The 24,536-nt window shown below is 36.3% G+C and overlaps 1 protein-coding gene across 8 annotated transcripts in view; it reads left to right on the forward strand.

Moving 5' to 3' along the window:
• Positions 1-24,536, forward strand: part of PUM2 (pumilio RNA binding family member 2) — a 99,863-nt gene that overhangs the window by 11,463 nt on the left and 63,864 nt on the right. For 5 of the 8 annotated variants that reach the window (XM_053891130.1, XM_019451057.2, XM_019451065.2 and 2 more), the window contains exons 2-3: positions 11,643-11,711; positions 19,361-19,469. In XM_053891130.1, coding sequence (XP_053747105.1) covers positions 11,661-11,711; positions 19,361-19,469 — 160 coding nt within the window. In that variant the 5' untranslated portion in view covers positions 11,643-11,660. Of the gene's footprint in view, positions 1-11,642; positions 11,712-12,655; positions 12,777-13,663; positions 13,738-19,360; positions 19,483-24,536 lie in introns of those variants that run through there. The other 3 variants (XM_019451043.2, XM_053891129.1, XM_019451094.2) reach the window with 2 other exon arrangements.

Raw genomic sequence — 24,536 nt, forward strand, 5'->3', positions numbered from 1 at the left:
GTATTTAATGTCTAAATGCTGTAATTTAATTTCTAAACTTATTAGAAGATTCGAGGTAGGGTCTTTGAAGATTTCTGGTTTCTGGGAATCTATATTGATTTTTTTTTTTGGCCAAGTTTCATGCAAAACTAAAACTTGACTTTTCCTTAGTATAGTTGAGTGAGAAATACTGTTCTTTTTTTTTTTTTTTTTTAATTTTTTTTTTTTAACGTTTATTTATTTTTGAGACAGAAAGAGACAGAGCATGAACGGGGGAGGGTCAGAGAAAGAGGGAGACACAGAATCTGAAACGGGCTCCAGGCTCTGAACTGTCAGCACAGAGCCTGACGCGGGGCTCGAACTCACGGACCGCGAGATCATGACCTGAGCCGAAGTCAGCCGCTCAACCGACTGAGCCACCCAGGCGCCCCGAGAAATACTGTTCTTGATGCTGGTAAAACAAGCACGTATAGTTATCCCGTGAAGTATGTGGACAAATAAGTATTAAGTATCCAAAAAGGTTCTTGTGGTTCTTGGCTCAACTGCTAGCTAAGTGACTTGTCCAACATCACTAGAAAAGTATATGATTAAATTTATGCCCCCAGGAAAAATAAATTACTAGGTGTTGACAGTGATTAGTAGAAATTTGTAATGTTCAATCTTTGAAGACTAATGGTCTACTACAAATACTTAAGCCTGGATTTAGGTTTACCTTTGTCATGGATAAGAAAAGGCATTGCTGGAGTGCTTGGGTGGCTCAGTTGGTTAAACATCCAACTCTTGATTTCGGCTCAGGTCATGATAAAGCATTGGACTCTGCCTGCCTAAGCATGGGAAGGGTATAGAGTGGGGGAAGAGAGGATTGGAAAGTGGGCTCTGAGCTGACAGCAGCAAGCCCAATATGGAGCTGGAACTCAGGAACTGCAAGATCATGCATGACCTGAACTGAAGTCAGACACTGAACCACCCAGGTGCCCCAAAATGAAGATATTCTTAAGGAGTTTAGCTCCTGTGTGTTTGCAGTAGATACCACTAATGTTCAGTGATTATGTTCATTAAAAACTATCCAAGGAGGAAAAAAAAACAAACAAACAAACAACCATCCAAGGAGGATCACTACCAAGAATATTTCATCAACAGCCTAAGTTACTTTTTATATTGGCTTATATTTAATTTGGTTTTCAGGGGTTTTTTTGTTTGTTTTTTTGTAATTGATGCACAAGATCACAATAGCCATCAGGTATTATAGGACTAATATGGAAAAGTAGTACCAGTGGGAAGTTGCTATCAGTTATTTTATGTTGAATGTCTTCAGTGGTATAGAAAGTCTGAGGAAGTTCTTGTTCTCTGTCTCTCCATTAAAATTAGCATTATGTATTAATATGTATGAAGGCATTTATATACAGTTACTATCCAGATAATAGTTGATTTCGTGATTTGAATTTATATTTCATACAATACAAAATGTTTTTCATTCAATATATATTGAGCATTCAGATAGCTAAGACACAGTTCCTGGTCCCTTAGACCCCAGAGCTTAATTTCTACTATGGCCTTTAAATAGAACTAATTATGATACTATGAATTAGTGTCATATCATAGTAGAAAGTGCTTTAGTACCATTTATTGTGGCTCTAAATGGTTTTCCCTCCAACTTGTTTTTTATAGTAGGCATATGGTGAGGAATTGGATCAGATGTCTGAGAAAAATTAGTATATATTTTTTTAATGTTTATTTTTGAGAGAGAGCACAAGTGGGGAAGGGGCAGAGAGAGAGAGACACACACACACAGAATCCAAAGCAGGCTCCAGGCTCTGAACTGTCAGCACAGAGCCCAATGTAGGGCTCGATCCCATGAACCGTGAGATCATGGCCTGAGCTGAAGTCAGACACTTAACTGACTGAGCCACCCAGGCACCCTGAAAAATTAATATTCTTAATGACATAAATGTACTTATCAATGCATATTCTTGGTTCTTTACACAAACTTGTTAAACTTTTGAGTTATGTGTTAGTAAATATAAAAACTTAGAACTTAACCAGTATATCGTTTGAGGTTCTTTATCTGTTTTTCTCATGTAATTAGCAATAATGTTGCCTACAAAAAGTTGGTAATGCTGTTAGTTTTTTTTTTTTTAAGTTTATTTTGAGAGCGCGCATGCGTGTGCACGCATTGGGGGAGGGACAGAGAGAGAGGGAGAATGTGAGAATCCCAGGTTCCTCACTGACAGTGCCAGCCCAGTGCTGGGCTCCGGAGCCATGAGATCATGAGCTGAACCAAAATCAAGAGTCAGACCCTTAACCAACTGAGCCACTCAGGTCCTCCTAATGCTGTTAAATTTTAGAATTTGATGACACTGTTGTTTCCTTTTGTTAGGAAACAAAAGAACCTCAAAAACTTTAGTTCACACTTACCTCAGTATTTCGCAAGGTCTTGGCCATAGAGAAGTTTCTATTATGTATCTTCTATCTGAGCCGATTCCAGTTGTTTATTAAAGGAAACAGTTTTGGGAGAGTTTCATGGCTTAATAATGCAAACAAAATTTGAAGAACCCCAAGCAGTACTGTGTACCATAACTCTTGGATGCACTTTCTTCAAGTTAACATAGTCAATTCAATATTCTGTAAATGCATGCTAGATACTCTGTTGCTTGTTAGAAGAAAATACTGTTTTTTTCTCCTATGATCTAACCATTCTGGATAAAATTGTTAAATTTATATCCAGATTCTTTTCCCTTGCCACCAGATGGTATCAGCATTTGTAACTGTGTAGGACATAGTAGATTGGCATTTTGCAAAAATTTTGGAGTCCCACTTACTGGTATTCATGTGACCCCTGCCCCCTCAACTTTATTATTATTAAAATGGAGATTATTGGTTTGAGAATTTAACAGTGTTTCTGTTCTGTTCTGTTGTTTTGCCCACTTTCTCCTCTCTTCGTGATTGAGATAAATGGTAACACCCTAAACTGAAAAGCTGAGTTTGATTTTGTTTGTTTTTTTTTTAAAAGGCTTTTCCTCTTCCCCTATCTAATCCCCTTCATTTAAATGTAACCTGAAATACCATTCATTTTAAGAACAAAATATGCCTGGGGAATAGTATGAATGAAAAGGTTGAAGGCAAAGCTCTGATGCTTAACTTTTGGCTTGCTCATATTTTAGAGTGAATTATCTGCATTTGATTTTTTTGTGGAGCAGTCAAGAAAGTAAATCCACTAGAGCAGAGGTCGGCAAACTATGGCCTACACTCCAGATCTAGCCCACTACCTATGTTTGTTTGGCTCACTCTCCAGGATTGGTATTTAGATTTGTAAATGGTTGGAGAAAAATTAAAAGAATAATATAACACAAATACTTGAAATTCAGGTTTCACTGTTCATAAATAAAGTTTTATTAGGACACATTCATGCTTATTTACTTTGATATCATCTATGGCTGCTTTTTGTGCTACAAAGGCATATTTGAGAACAGAGACCATATGACCTGCAAAGTGTAAAATGTTTACCATCTGGCTTTTTACTAAAAAAATTTATTGACCTCTGCACTGGGGCATAATTCACCACAAAAGTAAGAATGGATCCAAGAGACTTCTCACATTTATCTGGAGGTTCTTTAACTTATGACCTCATCTATTTGGACGACAAATAAAGCCTGGAAGTAAGCAAAGAAGGGCTTCAGTAAAGCTTCAGTGCTTTAGTCTTGAGAACATTGCTTCTATGTTCCTTTTATTTTTCTTAATAAAAATCTCCCTTTTTATTCATAGATTATACAGATATATTGTAGAAAGGTAATTAAATAGATAAATAGATGGGGAAAATGGTGTATTCTGATCACTTAAGGATGGTATGAATTTTGGGTGATTTCCTTTCAGTCTTTTTTCATTAAAAAAGTTTTTTTTTAATGTTTATTTTTGAAAGAGAGGGGCAGAGAGAGGGGGAAACACAGAATCCGAAGCAGGCTCCAGGCTCAAGGCTCAGAGCTGTCAGCATACAGCCTGACGTGGGCCTAGAGCTCACTGACTGTGAGATCATGACCTGAGCCAAAGTCGGACGCTTAACCAACTGAGCCACCCAGGCGCCCCCCCACCCCAATTTTTAATGTTTATTTTTGAGAGAGAGAGAGAGAGAGACAGATGAGCGGAGGAGGGGCAGAGAGAGAGAAGGAGACACAGAATCTGAAGTACTCTCCAGGCTCTGAGCTGTCAGCACAGAGCCCGTCGTGGGGCCCGAACTCACAGACCATGAGATCATGACTTGAGCCAAAGTCAGACAGACGCTGAACTGACTGAGCCACCCAGGCGCCCCTGTCTAAGCATTTTCTTAATTGCAAACTCAAATATTTTTAATAGTTACATGTTATTTCATTTTATAGATGTGTCACTTAACTATTATAGGGCAATTATGCAGTTTATAATTTTGGAAGTCAGTAATCTGCAAGCAAAAATACTGCAAGCATGTTTATACATAGCTTTTATATATTTATATTTATTCTTAGGATTGATTCCCAAAGTTGGGGAAACTGGTTCAAGAGATATGACTCTCCCGACACCTGGGTGGCTCAGTTGAGCGGATCAACTTCAGCTCAGGTCATGATCTCACGACTCATGGGTTGGAGCCCAACATTGGGCTCTTTGCTGACAGCTCAGAACCTGGAGCCTGCTTTGGATTCTGTGTCTTCCGCTCTCTCTGCCCCTCCCCTGCTTGTGCTCTGTCTCTCAAAAATAAATTTAAAAAAATTTTTTAAAAAGATATGAATCTGTGTGTATGATGTTAAATTTTAAATTGCTTTCCTAAGAAAGGATTGTAACTTTTTTTAATTAAAAAATTTTTTATGTTTATTCATTTTTGACACAGAGACAGTGCGAGTAGGGAAGGGCAAAGGGAGAGGGTGACACAGAATCTGAAGCAGGCTCCAGGTTCCGAGCTGTCAGTACAGAGCCCCATATGTGACTTCAACTCACAAACTGTGACATCATGACCTGAATCGAAGTCGGATGCTTAACAGACTGAGCCACCCAGGAGGTCATTGAAACTTTTTAGAATACGTTTTTGTGCGTGTGTGTTACAGGTAGTTTCCTTCTTTTTTTTTTTTTTTTTTTTTTTTAACATTTTTTTTAATTTATTTTTGGGACAGAGAGAGACAGAGCATGAACAGGGGAGGGGCAGAGAGAGAGGGAGACACAGAATCGGAAACAGGCTCCAGGCTCCGATCCATCAGCCCAGAGCCCGACGCGGGGCTCGAACTCACGGACCGCGAGATCGTGACCTGGCTGAAGTCGGACGCTTAACCGACTGCGCCACCCAGGCGCCCCGGTAGTTTCCTTCTTAAAGCATGTTTTTACTGTTGTTAGTCTACCATACCTGGATATCTGAGGCTAACGGATCACTGCAAATTAAAAGCAGCCTAATTAAAAAGGTTGGAAATAGCACCACTATGTTCAAGTCAAGTGATATTTATTTAGTTATTTTAATTTTTTTAAAGGTTATTTATTTTTGAAAGACTGAGCGACAGAGCATGAGCAGGGGAGAGTCAGAGAGAGAGGGAGATACAGAATCCGAAGCAGGCTCCAGACTCCGTGTTGTCGAGCTGTCGGCACAGGGCCTGATGCGGATCATGACCTGAGCCTAACTCAGATACTTAACCAACTGAGGCCACCCAGGTGCCCCTCAAGTCAAGTAATACTTAAACTGACAGCAAGGCAGGAAATGCTAACAAAAGCAGCCACAAGAGACCTAAACACTGAGTTGCACAAGAGCCTCAGAAAGTATTGTTTCTTTCTAGAGTAGTCTGTTGTGGTGCTGGTAATGGATATTTGTTGAGTACTTTTTATTAATAGTTTACAAAACATTTTTGGATACATTATCTCATTTGATCTTCACAATAGATTAAGCTAAGGTTTAGAGGTTAGACAACTTGCAGAAGTCAAAATGTGAACTCACATTCTGTACCTAATCACATGCTATTTCTATTGTACCACATTGTCCGATATAAAATGTGTCCATTGTGCTTTCTTTAGGAAAGCAGAATAAGAAAGAATCAACTTTAAGGCCATTTCCATATCCTAAATAATAAGAATTTTAAGGTTTTGGCCCTAATGGAATAATTACTTTAATAAGGACAGTGTGTTCTCAGAGGATACAGATAAATAAGATGTTCCATGGAAGAGTGTTTTAAAAAAAAATTTTTTTTTTACATTTTTTTTTTTTGGGGGAGAGAGAGCGCGTGCGCAGTGGGGGAGGGGCAGAGAGAGAGGGAGACACGGAATCCAAAGCAGGCTCCAGGTTCTGAGCTGCCAGCACAGAGCCCAACGCGGGGCTCAAACTCAAACTGTGAGATCATGACCTGAGCCGAAGTCAGATGCTTAACCAACTGAGCCACCCAGGCACCCCTGGAAGTGTTTTAATGACTGCAGTTGCTATGATCTTTGTACGTTGAGCCCTTCAGTGCTTAATATCATTTAATGCATTTAATGTATAAGTTGATTTAAAAGGCACATATTGTTAAGCTTGTAAAGCATATATTGATTTAAATTTGAAGCATACTTAAAAACTTAGCTGCATAATATTAGGAAGCCACTTTAGATGATTGAAAATATGATTCCTAATAACACGTTGGCAATATTCTGTAGCTTCCAGATGATTGGCCATTAGACTTGGGAAACAGTTAATGCTTGGAAGAAGTTGAAGCTGTAATGGAATGAGAGATCTAGAAGATACAATATAAAATACAAGGTTTAAGAGGAGGATCACATGTGAATCTAAGAAAAAGAATATAAAGGACGTATTTAGAGCAATATGCGAACTCCTATGAAATATTTATAGAATAATGAAATTGACTATATCTAAATTTAGGGAATTTTAAACATTTAGAAATCAAAGATGATTTAAGCAGACTAGACATTAGAACAAATTGTTTTGTGTTAAGATGGAGAACTTTGTGTGAATGAGAAGTGTGGAACACATTTGGACCAAGATTCCTTTATTTGTCTTGATAATTATACACATGTGCAAAATGTATATAAGTATATGTAACATCCGTATTATATATATGGCTACAGAATTTTATATGTCTATGTATATATATTGTGTGTAAAACAATATTTTGATCTCAGTGAGTTTGTTTTAAAACCAAGAGCCATGGGGGCAACTGGGTGGCTCAGTCGGTTTTGGCTCAGGTCATTATCTTGCAGTTTGTGGGTTCGAGCCCTGCATCACTGCACCAGTGCAGAGCCTGCTTGGGATTCTCTCTCTTCCTCTCTATGTCCATCCCCCACTCATTCACTCTCTCAAAATAAATAAACTTAAAAAAAAAAAAATCGGTGTCTTGATGATAGGGCTAGAGTTCTTATAGTAAGTAATGGATGTGCAGGTAAATTGGTTCATCTACATATGTAATAAAACCTATAATGTTGAAATTTTTACTTTAAATGGGCATATGAATTTGAGAGAAATTAAAAGGAAAAAAACAGTCCTTTATACTTAAGCACATACTTAGCATTTCTGGTGCCCTTCATTCCTTGAAGATCTGAATTTCCATCTGTTATTTCCCTTTAGCTTGAAAAAATTTTTTTAAGTATTTCTTGAGGTGGAAGTCTGTTCTAACAAATGTTTTTATCTAAAAATATCTTTTTTTTTTTTTTAAGCCAAAGCATATTTCTACCAGGTAAAAACTTCTAAGTTGGCATTTTTATTTCTTGTTTCAGCACTTTACAGTCTCTTCCTTTGTATTCTGGTCCCCATTGTTTGAAGTGCAAAATCAGTGGGCACTCATATTATCTTTTCCCCTTTACGTAACCTTTTTCTTCTAGCTGTTTTCAGGATTTTCTCTTTGATTTTTATTATGGGTATGGGTTTTATTTTCTTTTTTCCCATTTTGCCTTGGGTTCACTGAATATCTTAAATCTATGAATTTTGCTTTCATCAAACTTGAAAGAATTTCTTTCTGGCCGTTGTTTCTGCAAGTAATTTTCCCACCTCATTTTCTCCTTTATTATTTTTTTTTCCCCTCTCTCTAGATTGGAAATCTCGGTTGATCTATCTTTAAATTCACTGACCTTTTATCTCCAATCTGTTACTAGATGCATCCAGTGAAAAATTTTTAAATATATATATTTTTAAATGTTCATTTTTTGAGAAAGAGAAACAGACAGAGCATGAGTGGGGGAGGGGCAGAGAGTGAGACACAGAATCTGAAGCAGGGTCCAGGCTCTGATCTGTCAGCACAGAGCCTGACGGCGGGGCTCAAACTCCTGAACCATGAGGTCACGACCTGAGCTGAAGTCAGATGCTTAACCAGCTGAGCCACCCAGGAACCCCTAAAGATATTTTTTAGTTATAGAGTTTCCATTTGGTTATTTTTATAGTTTGCTTTCTTTGTTGTAATTTTGTATTTTTTAATTTGTTAGCATATTTTTTCTTTCATGTTTGTGTACAGTTACAATAGTTGTTTTAAGATCCCTGCTAATTCTAACCGTTGGGTCAGCTTGGGCTTGGTCTTTATTAATTGATTTTTCCCTTTAGTCTAGGTCTCATTTTCCTGTTTGTACATGTCTAGTACTTTTAGATTGTGTTCCAGACTTTATGATTGATACATTGAAAGTACTCTAGGTTCTGTTATGTTCCTATTGAGAAAGTTTTTTGTTTTTGTTTAATGGGGCTCAAACTCCAAATTCCTGTGACTTCTGTGGTAGTCTGTAGCAGACATTACAGACATAAGTCTGTAGCCTTAATTAGGCTGCTCAAAGTCTGCTCCACAGATATATAGTTCAGGGATTGTCTAAAAATCTGAGTAGAATTTATATACGGAATTTGGTTGTCTCTTTCCTGAGACTTCCATCTTCAGTTTCCAGCATCTCTGGTTGCTCCAAACTGTCCTTTGGTTCTTCAAGCTTTTAAGACTAGATTCTCTGTAGGAATTTTGGTGCCCACCTCCAACCCCAGGCCTGTTCTCAGGAGAAAAAGCCATTTAAAAAACTCACTCTTTGCCAGTCTTTTCTTTTAAGTGTAGATGATCTTCCACTTTGGGTTTTTGGTTTCCATTGCCTTCTAATTGTTTTGTATTTGCCCAGAATTTGTAGTTATCTGCCGGAGTGTTTAGGTTAATAAGAGCTATACCTCTAATTACCAGAAAGTGCCTGTGACTCATTTAAACTCTTTGAGAACAGTGACTGTATTTTAACTCGTTTTTTCCTCAACAAAATCCAACACATTGAAGATATCTAGTAAAAGGTTCCTAAGTTAATGAAAGGATGAAATGACCTGTTCACTTTGTGAGAACTGTTAATGAATCCAGCTTTTCTAACAGGTTAAGAGAAATAGCTTATTTGCTATCCATATAGTTTTTTGATAATAGTATCTGTTCAGATTTGTTGCTCATTTTTAGATTGGGTTGTTTGTTCTTTTGTTAGAGTTTTTTAAATATATTTGGATACAAGTCCTGTATTGGATCTGTGATTTCCAAATATTTTTCTCCTAGTCTGTGGTTTTTTCATTATCATCAGTGTCTTTTGTTCAGCCTGTTTTATTGACGAAGTCAGATTTTTTTACACATTGGTTTTTCTTTTATGGACTCTGCTTTTGATGTTGATCTTACCTCATAAACACTAGGTCACATAGCTGTTCTGTTTTTCTAGAAGTCTTATAATACTACATTTAGCTGTATGATCCATTAGTTTTTTTTTTTTTATTAAAGTGTAAGGTATGTGTTGAGGTTCACTTTTTTGCATATGGATATCTTATTTTTCAAGTATCATTTGCTGAAAAGATTGAAGAGCTTTTTTTAATAGCTGACTTTTTTAAAGATTTTATTTTTAAGTAAGGTCTACACTCAGTGTGGGGCTCAAACTTACAACCCTGAGATCAAGAGTTGCATGCTCAGGGCACCTGGGTAACTCAGTCGGTTGAGCATCTGACTTCACCTCAGATCATGATCTTGTGATTCATGAGTTCAAGTCCCACGTTGGGGTAGCTGCTGTCAGAGTAGAGCCCACTTCAGATTATCCCCCTCTCTCTGCCCCTCCCCCACTTGTGCTCTCTCAAAATAAAGAAAAATATTTAAAAAAAAGATTGCATACTTTACCAACTGAACCAGCCAGGTGCCCTTTTATTAGCTAAGTTTTGAATACTTACGTACCCTGTTCTCTAATTCACAGTAAGCCATGTGGCAGATGCTCCAGTTACCATCCCATGAAGAAATTGAGAGAAAACAGTTTAGGGTACTTGTTCAGAGTTATAGAGCTACTTACTAAGCTGCCAGACTATAATTTGAATCTAATTCTATTTCCTTGTAAACCACCTTAAGGAGTTTGAGCTTTATCTTTAAGTCAAGGATTAAGATGTAGGAATCACATGGACAAAGTACAGTTCAGAAAGATGACTGATTACATTTGGAGATTAGAGTGTATGATGGGAAGACAGAATTACAGTCATTTTAGGTAAGAGATGGTGGTAGTGTAAACAACCAAACAGCTGGAAAATGGTTAGATTTAAGTGAGGTAGGAGGTCGACATTAGTGATTGGATATTGGTGTAAGAAAGGAAAGAATTAAGCTGTAAATGGGGACGAAGAATAAAGTTGGAATTTTGCCCAGGGAATGGGAAGGAGATATTTGGAAATTTTTAAGAGAGAAATTTGGCTTATAAATACAAATGTTTGAGTGAGAGTCCTAAGCATATATATAGTTTTCAAAGCGATGAGAGTGGATGAGATTGCTCAGGATAAGGGGTAGAGAGGATACTACCTTGGATAGAGGACTAAAGGAACACTAGAGTTGAAGAGACAAGGGGATCTGTGAAGGCTGAGAAAAAGCAACTGGACACGTTGGAAAGTAGAAGGAAAAATGATGAGAGAGAAAGTGGCAACGGAGAACATTATTACAGCAAGGGAGGGGTGCTTTGTAATGTCCAATACTATGGAGTCTTAGAGAGAACCTATTGGGGAAATTAATAGGATTGTATTGCAAGACCTAAGAGCTGAAGGCTGTGAATTTGTAGTGGCTTCAGTGTTGAATGGTGTTCTCCAGCAGTACTTAACATTCGAAGGCAAAGGACCTTCTTACTCAACACATTGTCCCATGAATGATAATTTAAACTGTTAGAAATGAAAAGATAAGAAACATACACTTTAGTTTTAGTAGAAGGCGAAGTGAAAGGAGTTACTCTTAAGGAAATTTCAATATTTAATCGCTCCCACAGCTGATTAATTTATGTGTTTCTTTGAGATTGAACTGGATCATCACTTACATATTTTGAGGGAAAGTTTTAAATCAGTGGTAGAAGACCTACAAATAAGGAAGTGTTGAGAAATTTTGAAAAATATTAACTAAAGTAATGTAAAATAGTAATGTTATAATTGGAACAACATAAAAAACAGGCTAACTATACTTTAGTATTTGAGCTTGCTTCCTTTGTTACCTTCTATTTTGCTCAGCCATTAGTGGTTTTTCTTGGCACACAGAATAGCCCACGAACCTTTGACCTCAGGGTTTTAATTTTAATGTAGATTGCTGTTATGTGCTCTATTTAGGGAAATCTATCTTCATAGAGAAACCGGTTTTTGTCTATCTCTGCTCATGCTAATTGCAGTAATAGCAGCAATATAATATAAAAATACTTGATACAGTCTATTTAAATTTTTCTTTCTACTGATTTTTGTTTTTGTTCAACAGGTTTGATCTGTGGATGAAATGAATCATGATTTTCAAGCTCTTGCATTAGAATCTCGGGGAATGGGAGAGGTAAATACTTACGAATACTAAGAATGTATATACCTCACTTTATTTGAGCCCTTAACACTTTTTTTTTAAACCATAAATATTCTTGAAAATAGTGTTTATGTCTTCCACATGATGTGGGTTTTTAAAATCTCAGATGATACAATTCTGTAGTTGTGGTGATTTTCACCTTTTTTTTTTTTTTTAAACCTCTAGTAGTAATTTTTAGTGAGATTGTATCTAATTGATTTGATTGACTTTGTTTAGATAATGTTTTATATTTTGATAATGAATCATAATTACTTTGCTCAGAAAAGAGCCTTTCTTGATCCTTGTCCTGCTGTTTTATATATGTATGACGTTTGCTTTAGCCACACTTGATTGTTCACTATTCTCTCTTCCAAAAATCTCTCCTTGTTCACTGCTTAATAAACTTCTAATCCTCTACAAGACTGTACTGAGAAAGATTCTTATCTGTTGTCCCATTGCTATCTGCAGTAAAATTAATTACTTCCTCTTCTGACTTCTCCTAGATCTTTATACATACTTTATTACTTGTTACAGTTTGTTTTATATTAATCTTTTCTGTAGATTGTTAGCTTTGAATAAGTGGCACACAGTTAGCACTCTGAATTTAATAGATTTTATCAGTCCTGTTAATATATGATTTTTGTTGGGGCATCCCATTTAACTACACCATCACATAAATTAAGGAATAAAAAATGCTTGAGTTTTCCATATATCTAAAGAATATTTAGAAAACTAATTGATTACGAAAACCCTTGTGGTCACATCTTTATTTTGTCGTGTTCTGTAGTACTAACATAGTGTGGACTTTGGTAATAGATCATAACAGTGAACAGACATGAGATGTGTAATTAACTGCTTGCTCCCGGAGATTATTTTACTTTGGTAGATTAGCGACCTTCATGAGACTCACTCCATCCAATGCTGTGCTCTTCAGATGCAGAAAAAGAGTCCAGTCACTCCTCTGGGCCACAAGAGGGCACCCTGCAGCTAGCTAACCCTTCCCTTCTCCAGAACAGCGTTTTCCAAAGAGTTTGTCATTTTCAGAGGACTGATTTAAGGGTGAGTTAAGGTGCTTAAGCATAAGTATTGCCAAAGTACACTTGTTAGTCTAGTGTATAAGGTAAAATTCTGGTCCCTAAGAAAGGTTTGAAAGAAGGAATAATTTTTTAGTTAAACAACAACAAAAAAACACCTACACCTTCACTGCAGTGGCTACTTAGGCATTATTTACACTGTGGGTGAATAAAAAGAAATAGTTGAAAAAGGCTTCTGTTTTGTTCCCTGCTACTTGTTTTCTTTGGTCTTTAGAAAGCAAAATAATCCAGGTTTGAACAGTGTTTCAGCCTGATCTGTGACAAACTTGAACTCAGTGATTTCTTTAAGGGCAAGTAAAGCCACACCATTAACTTAATTCTCTTTAGACCCCGAGCACTTTACTTCCTAGATCTACATTGTATATATGTTTACAGATTGGCTCATTTCCCCACTCCCCTTCTAAATAACACTTGATAAATGCAAAGACATCTTTGCAGTTAAACAAAAATGTCATGATCAGAAACAGTAGTTGGAAGAGTTTGGTTAGTTATTTGAGGGTGGAGGAGGTATATTTGAGGTTTTTGGAAAAGAGACAAGCTGGGTTGAACAGTATGTTAATCTAAACTTAAATCTAGGCCTTCTTAATGGAAATTTTAGATAACGCAGAATGAAAGTGGCTAGGGTTTAGACTGCCTGCTCTTTTGGGCAGATAACAGTAGGTCAGTGCTTCTATGACCTTCATTCAGTAGAAATGTATTTTTAAATAAGCTGTTATTCACTAATTAAGTTTTTTTTCTTAACAGTTTACCAACTAATTCTGTTACCTCTAAGAGATAGCTAAGAAACCTACTCAGGTTTCTGCCTCTGGGTTCTCTCTCCCACAAGCCTTTCTATCTTTCCTCATCTCACAGGCAGCAGGGAACCTTCTGGGATTTCCTTCTTTGCCTGTCTCTCTCTCACCAGTCTTCTCCTCCTTTCCTGACAGGTGAGGTTTTTTGTTTTTGTTTTATCCCAGAATTCATTTTAATAAATTAAAAGTAGCCCTGAGTTTTTGGCTCTTGAGTTTTCTAAAATTGCTTGTTTATTTTTTAATGTGACATCCTTTTTTAATGGATTGCCCTATTCTTGACTTTTTCTTCAAAAATCAAATTTTCTTTATTATGTCTTAAGTTGTTGTAAATTTCTCATGTACAAATATTGCATTACATATAGGACTATTTTCAAATGTACTGGGTTTTGTAGGTCATGATGTCTTTACTGACCCACCATCAGAAGGGCAGTCTTTTCTACTTGGTCATCCAGAAATGGGAACAGATCCGTATTCATCCATTCATAAACTCATTCTTTCCATATTTTTCCATAGCATGTTTTTGTCAAAAGACTTACTGATTTGTATTGTGTCATATGGCTTTAAAAAGAACAAAGCTAATTCATAGGCGGTTGGACTCAGCTTCATTAATATAGTGTTTTAAAACTACAGTGCAAAGGCACAAATCTATTATATACACACACAGTATGTTCCTGTTAATTTTTTAAATAGGGGGAAAGATACCCCTGCCTGAAATTCTTTAGGGAACCTAGAATTTAATTTTAAATCCCTGCGTTAATGTGTATTATTTAGGGAATAGTCAAAGCTTAGTATGATAAATAATGCCTCCTCCTTTCTTTTCTGACACAATAATATTTAAAGAATGTTATGCACTAAGATCCCAAGTGGTATGGTGAAGTGGAATGCTGGATACGGGAGGAGACTTCTGTTTTCTCTCCAATCTATCACTATCACTATGCCTCTGAGTAAGATTGACTTCTTTGAAGACAGTATTAGGAATAACCTTTGTATGAGTTACATATATCTCTCAAATGTTCTAGCTCTGATCTGAGCTGTTAGGGATAACTGGAATAGAAGCCAGCTATTTGAAATAGTGTTTAAATAACGATCATAGTTTTATCTACAGAAATCTTTACCTTAATTCTTAAACTTTATCCACCATAATGAATGCCCACGTTATATGGGGTGAATATCATGATAATATAAACTTTTTAAAATGTTTACTTATTTTTGAGAGAAAGCATGCCATGCGTGTGCCTGCGGGGGAGGGGCAGAGAGAGGGAGAGAGAGAATCCCAAGTAGGCTCTGCAGTGTTAGTGCAGAGCCCAATGCGGGCTCGATCCCGTGAACTGTGAGATCATGACCTGAGCTGATATCAGGATTCGGGCAGTTAACCAATGAGCCACCCAGGCACCCCTAAGCTTTTTTATTATATCTAGTGGTGGTCTAATGCTGGTAATTTTCAGAAATATTGATGAATTAGACTATGATTGAAAAGAACCATCTTCCATAGCAGGTGTAAAGAGAATGGGCTTTAGAATTATACAGGCGATGTGTTCAAATCCTATTGCTGCCATTTATTAGCCATGTGTGTAACCTTGGTTCTGATTCCTTGTGCAGGATGGGACGGTATTAGGCATCTATTCTTTGTTTCATGTCCCTCCTATGATACTCAAATGAATTGGAAAAAGAAGGCAAATAACTATAGATAAGACTTTTGTATTGAATAGTAATATCATAGTCCTTTAAAATAATCAGCCAGTTAAATGTTGCTGGCCAGTTTGTTATGTTTTATAATAAATATTAAAAGGTTCCTATTTTTGTAGCAAAGAGATCTAATTTGTGTCTGCTATATGCTTGGTACTATTCTAAGCAGTTTACTTACGCTATTTCATTTTAGCCTCATTTCTATGAAATATGAAATATACTATAAAAGTATCGTTATTATTATCCTTACAGATGAGGAGATTGAAGCTCAGAATGGTTAACTGGCCCAAGATGGTATATAGTAGTGATTGAATAGCATAAACTGATGAGCGCCTTGACTATTTATAGTACTGCTTCCTATTGGAAGTGATGACATCTAATGGTTGTGGTGATTAAAGTATTAGAAATGGAGAAGATCTGGGGAAGTGGTATGATTTGAAAAAATGAAGAAGTATTGATATCTTTTATTAATAGAAAAAAATTAAAGTCTGGAAAAGCGCCATTGTGGGGTTCAAGGGAATTACTTTGTCTTTTGTTTTCTACATACACATTTAGTTATTAGCATCTATGCCTGTCTTTTGTGAACTTCCATTATGAAGAGAGTCACCTTAACATCGTAATTTGACCAGATAGTCCAGATACATATCTGGTGTCATGGCATAATTATTAATAGCACCCCCTTCCTCAGAAGTGTCCCAGTTTGGATATTACATGAACATCTTAATTTAAAACACCATATTGTAGACATAAAGCCTTTACATCCTATTAATTCTTGGGATTATGTTAATTTGGTTGGTTTTGTGATTTTTATGTAGTAATTGGTATTAATCTGAAATGTAAGTGTACCTCATAGTATAGGTTCTTGTAGGAATTTATTACTTATTTTGAGGCAGTATGTGAAAGTGTTGACTGCTTTATTTATTTATTTATTTATTTATTTGTTTTTAATGTTTATTTTTGAGAGAGACAGGGACAGACAGGGGAGGAACAGAGAGACAGGGAGACACAGAATCAGAAACAGGCTCCAGGCTCCAAGCACAGAGCCTGACGCGGGGCTCCAACTGACAAACCGCAAGATTGTGACCTGGGCCGAAGTCGGACGCTCACCCGACTGAGCCACCCAGGCTCCCCGTACTGCTATTTTTGAAGATGGAGAGGGCAAGCCATAAATGCTTCTTGAAGGAAAGAACTAGTAAAATGGTGGACAGTTGGGGGGATGAATTTGTATGTTCACCCAATCATTTCTGAGTTGGAAAGACAGAGGTGTAGGTTAACAAGATATACTGAGTTGCTTGACTTTGGTTTAAAGTTTTTGTGAAATTGGGAACGAATATGAAGTAGTACTGGATAATATATCTTGCAGATCTTTAAGATCTCTTAACCCTTGTTTTCTATAATATGCTTCCCCCTTTCTACTACCGTAAAAGAGTCTCCAGGGGCAAATCTCTAATTTTATTGCTATTGCAGCCAGTGTACTGCCTACATTTTTTTTTCCCCTAAATGGTCTATCTTGAATTGTTGCCTTCCCCTGTATTCAGTTCATTTTAACTTTTCTTGGTCACAAGCTAGTAGTTTCTCTGAAAGTATTTCAAATCAGTGTCTAAACTGTCACAGAACGTTGTTTGTAGAATGTTGGTATAGGCCTTTGTTAGGAGAGGTATTGATTTTACCAACTCCTGTGCATGATAACTTAATAAACGTTTGCAAAATGAGGATATTCATAGCACAGTGTTTGGCAAAAAGTAGGCACATTGGATAAGTGCTTAATACAGTTTTTGTTTTTAATTTTTTTTAAATGTTTATATTTGAGAGAGACAAAGCACGAGCAGGGGAGGGGCAGAGAGAGAGGGGGAGACCCAAATCTGAAGCAGGCTCCAGCCTCCCAAGTGTTGGCACAGAATCTGACGTGGGGCTCGAACTCAGGAGCTGTGATATCATGACCTGAGCTGAAGTCGGATGCCCAACCGACTGAGCCACCCGGGCACCCCCTCTAGTTGTGTTTTAAAGCAGTAATTTATGAGCTTCTCTACTAAAGCACTACACAGAACTTTATCACAAAGACTTCCTCAAAGGGATTGTTATTTCTGTTACTTTAGGTTAGTTTCAGCCATTTCTGTGACTGTTTCTATTAAGTTTCTAAAACTTTACCCTCAGTTTCTTTGTTACTATTATTTTGATATTGAAACTTTTTTTCATGATGTATGGATAAAACATTTCTTTATTCTCTCAGAAACCAATTTTTAATGACATTTTAAAGTATTAACTTGGGTTTTGCTATGCATACATATTCAATTATTTAAATATATCAAGTGCAGTGTTTTAGTATTATCAACTTTACATTTTGTTTGAATATTTACATGAACCTTTTATAGTGATTTTTAAAAAAAGCTTATGAAGGAACAGAGGTTGCATTTTGCTGGGATCTTTGTTAGAGCAGATTATTGTTTAAAATGTGCTTTAAATAAAAATCATTTGCAGCCCAGGGTGATCCTAACATGGAAAAACTTTTCTTTTTAAAATTAGTAGAAGCTGGTTTCCTTTAAAATTAAATATATTTAATTTAGCAAAAAAAAATCTGTAGATTGGGAACATGCCCAAATTGGACTTTTCCCCCTGCCTTCAGAGCTGCTTCTGGCTTTTTGTTTTAGTTAATAGTGCTACCATTTAGCTTATTATCCAAATTTAAAAATTGTATCCTTTTTATTAATCCCTTCCCCATTTGTAATCATACTCATACTGACTGTGCTAAATGTCTCTCAAACCATGTTGTTTTTTCAGTTCTTTGGGTTAGTACCACCTGTTTTACTTCTACCATCTTGGCCCTGCTGTAATTCTGCTAAACTGATTTCCTTGCCTGTCGTCTAGACTATCCATTATTCTTAAAGCTTATAACTTGAGTTGTTTTCTAAAACATAATGTCACTCTTAACCTCTCTGAATTCCCTTTACGTTGGTGAAATGTGCAATTTCTTAGCTTATCTTTAAGGCTTCTGAGAATCTGACCTAGAAAGTTTTACCAGCATTAGCTTTGACATTCCCACATCTGTTCATCCATCTCATACCTTGTTGTACACACAGTGCAGTTTATCAGGTTGTGCCTTTGTTCATGATTTACTGTATCTTCCTCCCCTTCTACTCACACTTTCAACCCTCCCCCCCCTCCCCCCCGTTTTATTTTATTTCTCAGACTCAATTCAGGTTTTACTACGTTCATTTTATTACATTTAGTTTGTATGTTTGTGAACTCTCTAAAAATAAGGTTACTATGCCTTAAGGAGACAAACACAGGTAAAAGCTTAGTGATAGAAGTATATACAGGTTTAATTATGAGCCCTGGAACACTGGGTACCTAATTATGGGCTGAGAGGGAGGAGATCTTAGGAGTACTTAACTTAAAATGCCACGTACATGTCTCAGAAAAACAAAACAGTCTGTACTTTTCAAACATCTCCCCAGTCCATCTTCTCTGAGTGTCAGGGAAAGTAGAGAGGAGAGGCTTGGATGAGTAATAAAGTATCATTAGGAATTAGCCAAAATGTACATATTGAATAATTTGTGAATCATTGTGTCAACACAGTTTTTATGTGCTATATATGTCACATACTTCCATTGAATAAGTGAAGTAAAAGTGAAAATATATTTTCTGCCATGGAAGCTGTGGGATAAGAGGTGATCCAAGGGCAGTATTTGGAAGTAAAGGAAAAGTTTTCCTTTTTTGTATAGATGTTTTTATTGTATTATCTATATTGAATAAGAAATTTAGTAAGTTTTTTGAAAAAATTTATAAAGAAAATCACATGATGGTAAAACCTTTTAAAAAAGTATAGAAAAGTCCAAAGTGGATTTTGATTAGTGTTCAGGTCTAGAATTATTAGAGCCAGTACCCAAACATAAGTGAGGAGTTATTTTATCATTAACAATACAAATTAGAAAATAGTTCACCCTGAATTCTCCTTAGCATTGAAAACTAACTTGTACATACCAGTGGTAAGTTTGCTTTCACCTATGTAGAATTAGAATAAATTTGTAATCAGAATGATACTTAAATTAATCATTTTTTCCCTCCCAAATAGCTTTTGCCTACCAAAAAGTTTTGGGAACCTGATGATTCAACAAAAGATGGACAAAAAGGCATATTTCTTGGGGATGATGAATGGAGAGAGACTGCATGGGGAACTTCTCGTAAGTTATTGGTGTATGTGTAAGAATTATGAGTTTACTTGAAATTTTCAAAACCCTGTTAACCCCCAGACAATATTTGGAGCAAATTTGTGAAGTCTTTGTTGAAGATTTTGTAAGTCATTGTAATGCACATTTTTTGTTAATGCGCATTTTTTATTAGCCCTTATCTAATGATCTACTTAACAATTAGAAGTGTTTGTCACGGTGAAGTATGTTACAAAGTTTTTATTTGAAGTTAACTCTGGGGTGCCTGGTTGGCTTAGTCTGTGGAATGTGCAACTCATGATCTCAGGGTTGTGAGTTTGTTGGGTATAGAGATTGCTTAAAGATGAGATCTTTAAAAACAATGAAGTTAACTCTGATTATAAAATTCTGAGTTTCCATTAAAAGAGGGCACATTAACAATAGGGATTTTCAATCTTAAATTGTATTAGAGGACAGCGACTGATTTATCTAATTGCAGCTCAGTCTAGCTTTATTAGACATTTGCCATACCCAGAGAGGAAGTAAACTCCCTGAGTAAGGTAAATCCACAGAAGGGAAGCAGACTTTGAATGTTTTTGATATCCACAAGTAATGGAGAGAGACTTAGAAACCAAGAAACTGTTAAGGGAGAAGGAACTGGTATGAAGGAGTACAGTTCACGGAAGTAACTGTATTGATAGGTAAATTACAGAGCATGGCCTTATTCTTAAAGTAGTACTGATTATATTTTGAAATGTTTCTCATTAGTAAAATTTGAGATATATACACATGCAACTGTCAACATGTATTTTACAAATAAGTTTTCTCTTTTTATAACAGTTCATTGCAGCTTGTGAAAGCTACACAAAATTACCAAATTAAGATCAAAACAAATTTCTGAACAAATTTCTGGATAATTATCAAATTAACCTTAAATTTTGAGTGTAAATTACCAGGTGTTTCTTTATTCTACAAATCATTAAAATACATTAAAAGGTTTAAAGTCTTTTATATTGGGAATGCAAGCTGGTGCAGCCACTCTGGAAAACACTATGGAGGTTCCTCAAAAAATTAAAAATAGAACTACCGTAGCAATTGCACTACTAGGTATTTATCCAAGGGATAAAGGCTAGCTGTTTCGAAGGGACACATGCACCCCAGTGTTTATAGCAGCACTATCAACAATAACCAAAGTATGGAAGGGCCCAAATGTCCATTGATGGATGAATGGATAAAAACGATGTGGTATATATGTGTATATGTGTGTATATATGTGTGTGTGTGTGTGTGTGTGTGTGTGTGTGTATGTATACACATATACACACATATATATATATATAACATATTACGTATATTTTACACACACACACACACACACACACACACACACACACACAGTGGAGTATTACTCGGCAGTCAAAAAGAATGAAATCTTGCCATTTGCAGCTACATGGATGGAACTGGAGGGTATTATGCTAAGTGAAATTAGAGAAAGACAAAAATCATATGACTTCACTCGTATGAGGACTTTAAGAGACAAAACGGATGAACCCAAGGGAAAGGAAACAAAAATAATATAAAAACAGGGAGGGGGACAAAACAGAAGAGACTCATAAATATGGAGAACAAACAGAGGGTTACTGGAGGGGGTGTAGGATGGGGGATGGGCTAAATGGGTAAGGGGCATTAAGGAATCTACCCTTGAAATCATTGTTGCACTGTATGCTAACTAATTTGGATGTAAATTAAAAAAAAATTATTAGTTGAAAAAAATCTTTCATATTTAAATTTGTTTACTCAACTAAAATAATTGCTGAAAAGTTAGGTAGTACTAGATAATTTTAGTGATTAATAAATACTCTTATAGTAAAAATTGAGAAAGTTTGAAAACTTTAGCTATTAATTTATAGTGAAATTTTCTTAAAATACTGGGAATTTTCTTTGAAGTCTGTCGGTATGTAATATAATATGCCAGGTTTGGAGAATATGAAGGTAAATAAGATATTGCCCTCAAAGAATTTTTTTTTTTTCTGGATTTGAATTAACCCATATTACATGGGTCTCATAATTTAAAGTATTCCATTATTTAGACTGGGACACATTTTTCCCACAAAAGACACTTTCCTTGCTAAAATTACATGTGCTTGAAAAGTTGAATGGTAGACATGTTTTGATTTTTGTTTTAAAGGTTGAGTGGTTAATTACTTTAGTTACCAGAACCAAATATTTTTTTAAAGCATTCCAAAGGAAAACATCTTGAGCACAACATGGTAATGAAAGATTATTTTCAAGATGGGTGGTTGGGAAATATTTTTGGTATGTTATATTTGGAGGATAGCTTGTACCAGAAGTAAAACATTTAAGCCACAAATTTATATATTTCTTTTAGTGTCAGATTTATATTTTGAATTTCTTATATCATTTCCTCTTGAAATTTTTTTTTTTTACGCTGTATGGATAAAATTCTGAAGATGAATGTTAGTCTTTACCTGGAGACATGTGAAAATTAGAAATGAATGAAAAATTTAGAAATTATTTTGTTTATAGAACATTTATTGGGGGGCGCTCAGGTGGCTCAGCCGGTTAAGCATCCAACTTCAGCTCAGGTTATGATCTCATGGTTCCTGAGTTTGAGTCTGCTTCTGGCTCTGTGCTGACAGCTCAGAGCCTGGAGCCTGCTTCAGATTCTGTGTCTCCCTCTCTCTCTGCCCCTCCCCTCGCTCACGTTCTGTTTCTGTCTCTCAAAAATAAACAAACATTGAAAAAAAAATAAACATTTATTGAATGCCAAGTATGTACAAATATGAATAAAGGAATTGCAGGAATAATGTCCTAAAGGAATTGTCAATCTAAAGATTCTTTCCATGACTGTAGGAGACTTTACCATATGCTTGGTTTCTCTAACTGAAACTGTCTTTTCCACCTTCATGTTTCCCTATTTTTTTGCTCACTTTAACTCTTTACTCTTCATATCACTTCTTCTGGGATTCACTCTAAGATTGAGAAGGATTGATGCCCTTTCTTTATTTTTGCATAGTATCCTTGATTATTTTTACTGCTGCTCTTTTACTCTATTATGATTACCTTCTATTAAACCTATAATCTCTTTGAGGGCAGGTACTGCCATGTTTGTTCTAAGCACAATGCCTAATATGCAAGAGGCCGTAAATCAACATTAGAACTAGTGAATGAATGTGTGAATGATTGAATGAAAAAAATATAATGACTAATCTCTTGTGGATAAAGATACTGTAATGGAAGTGTTTTTATATGCTTTAACAAAAGTAGCAATCAAACCTACAGTTAATGAAGTGATGACTGAGTTCCTCCATTACAGTTCAGCCCTTTAAGGACTAGACCTCATACTGAATATTGTATATGATCACAAATGAACCAGAGGCAGCTCATTGGTTCCTTCTACAATTTTTTTTTGGCAGATCTAAAAAGTTGCCTCAACTGTTTAATTATAGTTGTATCCCATTTGTTCTCTAATCTTAAATACTGCTTTTCCTTTTTGTCCTAAAAACAATGTAGAAAGGGCACTCCTATCAGGTGAATATTTTTTTGTTAAAAATAAATGGGAAAGTTTTAAACTAGAAGGGATTTTTAAAAATAATCTTCAGGTGACAGGTTTTACACCAAGAGAAAATTCTGTGATATTAACTGATTTTTTTCTTTTTTTTAAGTTTTATTTATTTGAGAGAGACAGAGACAGCGTGAGCAGGAGAGGGTTAGAGAGGAAGAGAGAGAATCCCAAGGAGACTCTGCACTGTCAGGGCAGAGTTGGATACAGGGCTCAAACCCATGAAACCATGAGATCATGACCTGAGCTGAAACCAAGAGACCGACTGAGCCACCCAGGGGCCCCTGAACTGATTTTTTCAAACTTATTTGTTTGTGTTTATAGTGGTACAGCCTTGTGTTCTGAAATCTGTCCAGTACATAACTGAGCTTGAGGAGTGCCTCTGCCAATTTAGGAGTTATTTTTATTCTTCTAGGTTTTACTTTTAAAGGTTTTTGTTTTGAATTAGTATGAATCACAAAGAGAGCTGTAACATTTTAGTGAGATGCTTACAGGCAGCTGAGCCTTCAGGTCAATGTTTCTGTCTCCCTTGACCTTTCTGGTTTGACTGGCTTCACATCAGCTTTTACTTATTTTATTTTTATTTTTATTTTTATTTTTTACCAAATGGCTCTATCTGTATTCCCAAGAAATGTGCCTAGGCCAGTGAATATGAAGAGCCTTAAAAAAAAATTTTTTTTTAAATGTTTGTTTAATTTTAGGGGAGCGAGACAGAGTGTGAGTGGGAGTGAGGAGGGGCAGAGAGAGACCATGAGAGGGAGACATAGAATCTGAAGCAGGCCCCAGGCTCTGAGCTGTCAGCACAGAGCCCAACTAGGGGCTCGAACTCAAAAACTAGAGATCATGACCTGAGGCACCTAGGCACCCCTGAAGAGCTTTTTGTAAAGATTATAAAAACAATATGCTGAGGGGTTTTGTTTTGTTTTTTAATTTTTTTTTAAACGTTTATTTATTTTTGAGACAGAGAGAGGCAGAGCATGTACAGGGGAGGGGCAGAGAGAGAGGGAGACACAGAATCTGAAACAGGCTCCAGGCTCCGAGCTGTCAGCACAGAGCCCGACGCGGGGCTCGAACTCACGGACTGTGAGATCGTGACCTGAGCCGAAGTGGGACGCTTAACCGACCGAGCCACCCAGGCGCCCTTTGTTTTGTTTTTTCAAGGTAGAGCCAATAACCTTTTATTTATTTATTTTCCCTGGGTTATTTTTTAATTTTATTTTATTTTTTAAATTTACATCCAAATTAGTTAGCATACAGTGCAACAATGATTTCAGGAATAGATTCCTTAATGCCCCTTACACATTTAGCCCATCCCGCCTCCCGCACCCCTTCCAGTAACCTTCTGTTTGTTCTCCATATTTATGAGTCTCTTATGCTTTGTCCCCCTCCCTGTTTTTATATTATTTTTGTTTCCCTTCCCTTATGTTCATCTGTTTTGTCTGTTAAAGTCCCCATATGAGTGAAGTCATATGATTTTTGTCTTTGACTAACTTCACTTAGCATAATAACCCTCCAGTTCC

This window comes from Panthera pardus, unplaced genomic scaffold (assembly GCF_024362965.1).
Source record: "Panthera pardus isolate Hobbes unplaced genomic scaffold, ASM2436296v1 HiC_scaffold_26, whole genome shotgun sequence".
In the NCBI taxonomy this organism is placed as follows: domain Eukaryota; kingdom Metazoa; phylum Chordata; class Mammalia; order Carnivora; family Felidae; genus Panthera; species Panthera pardus.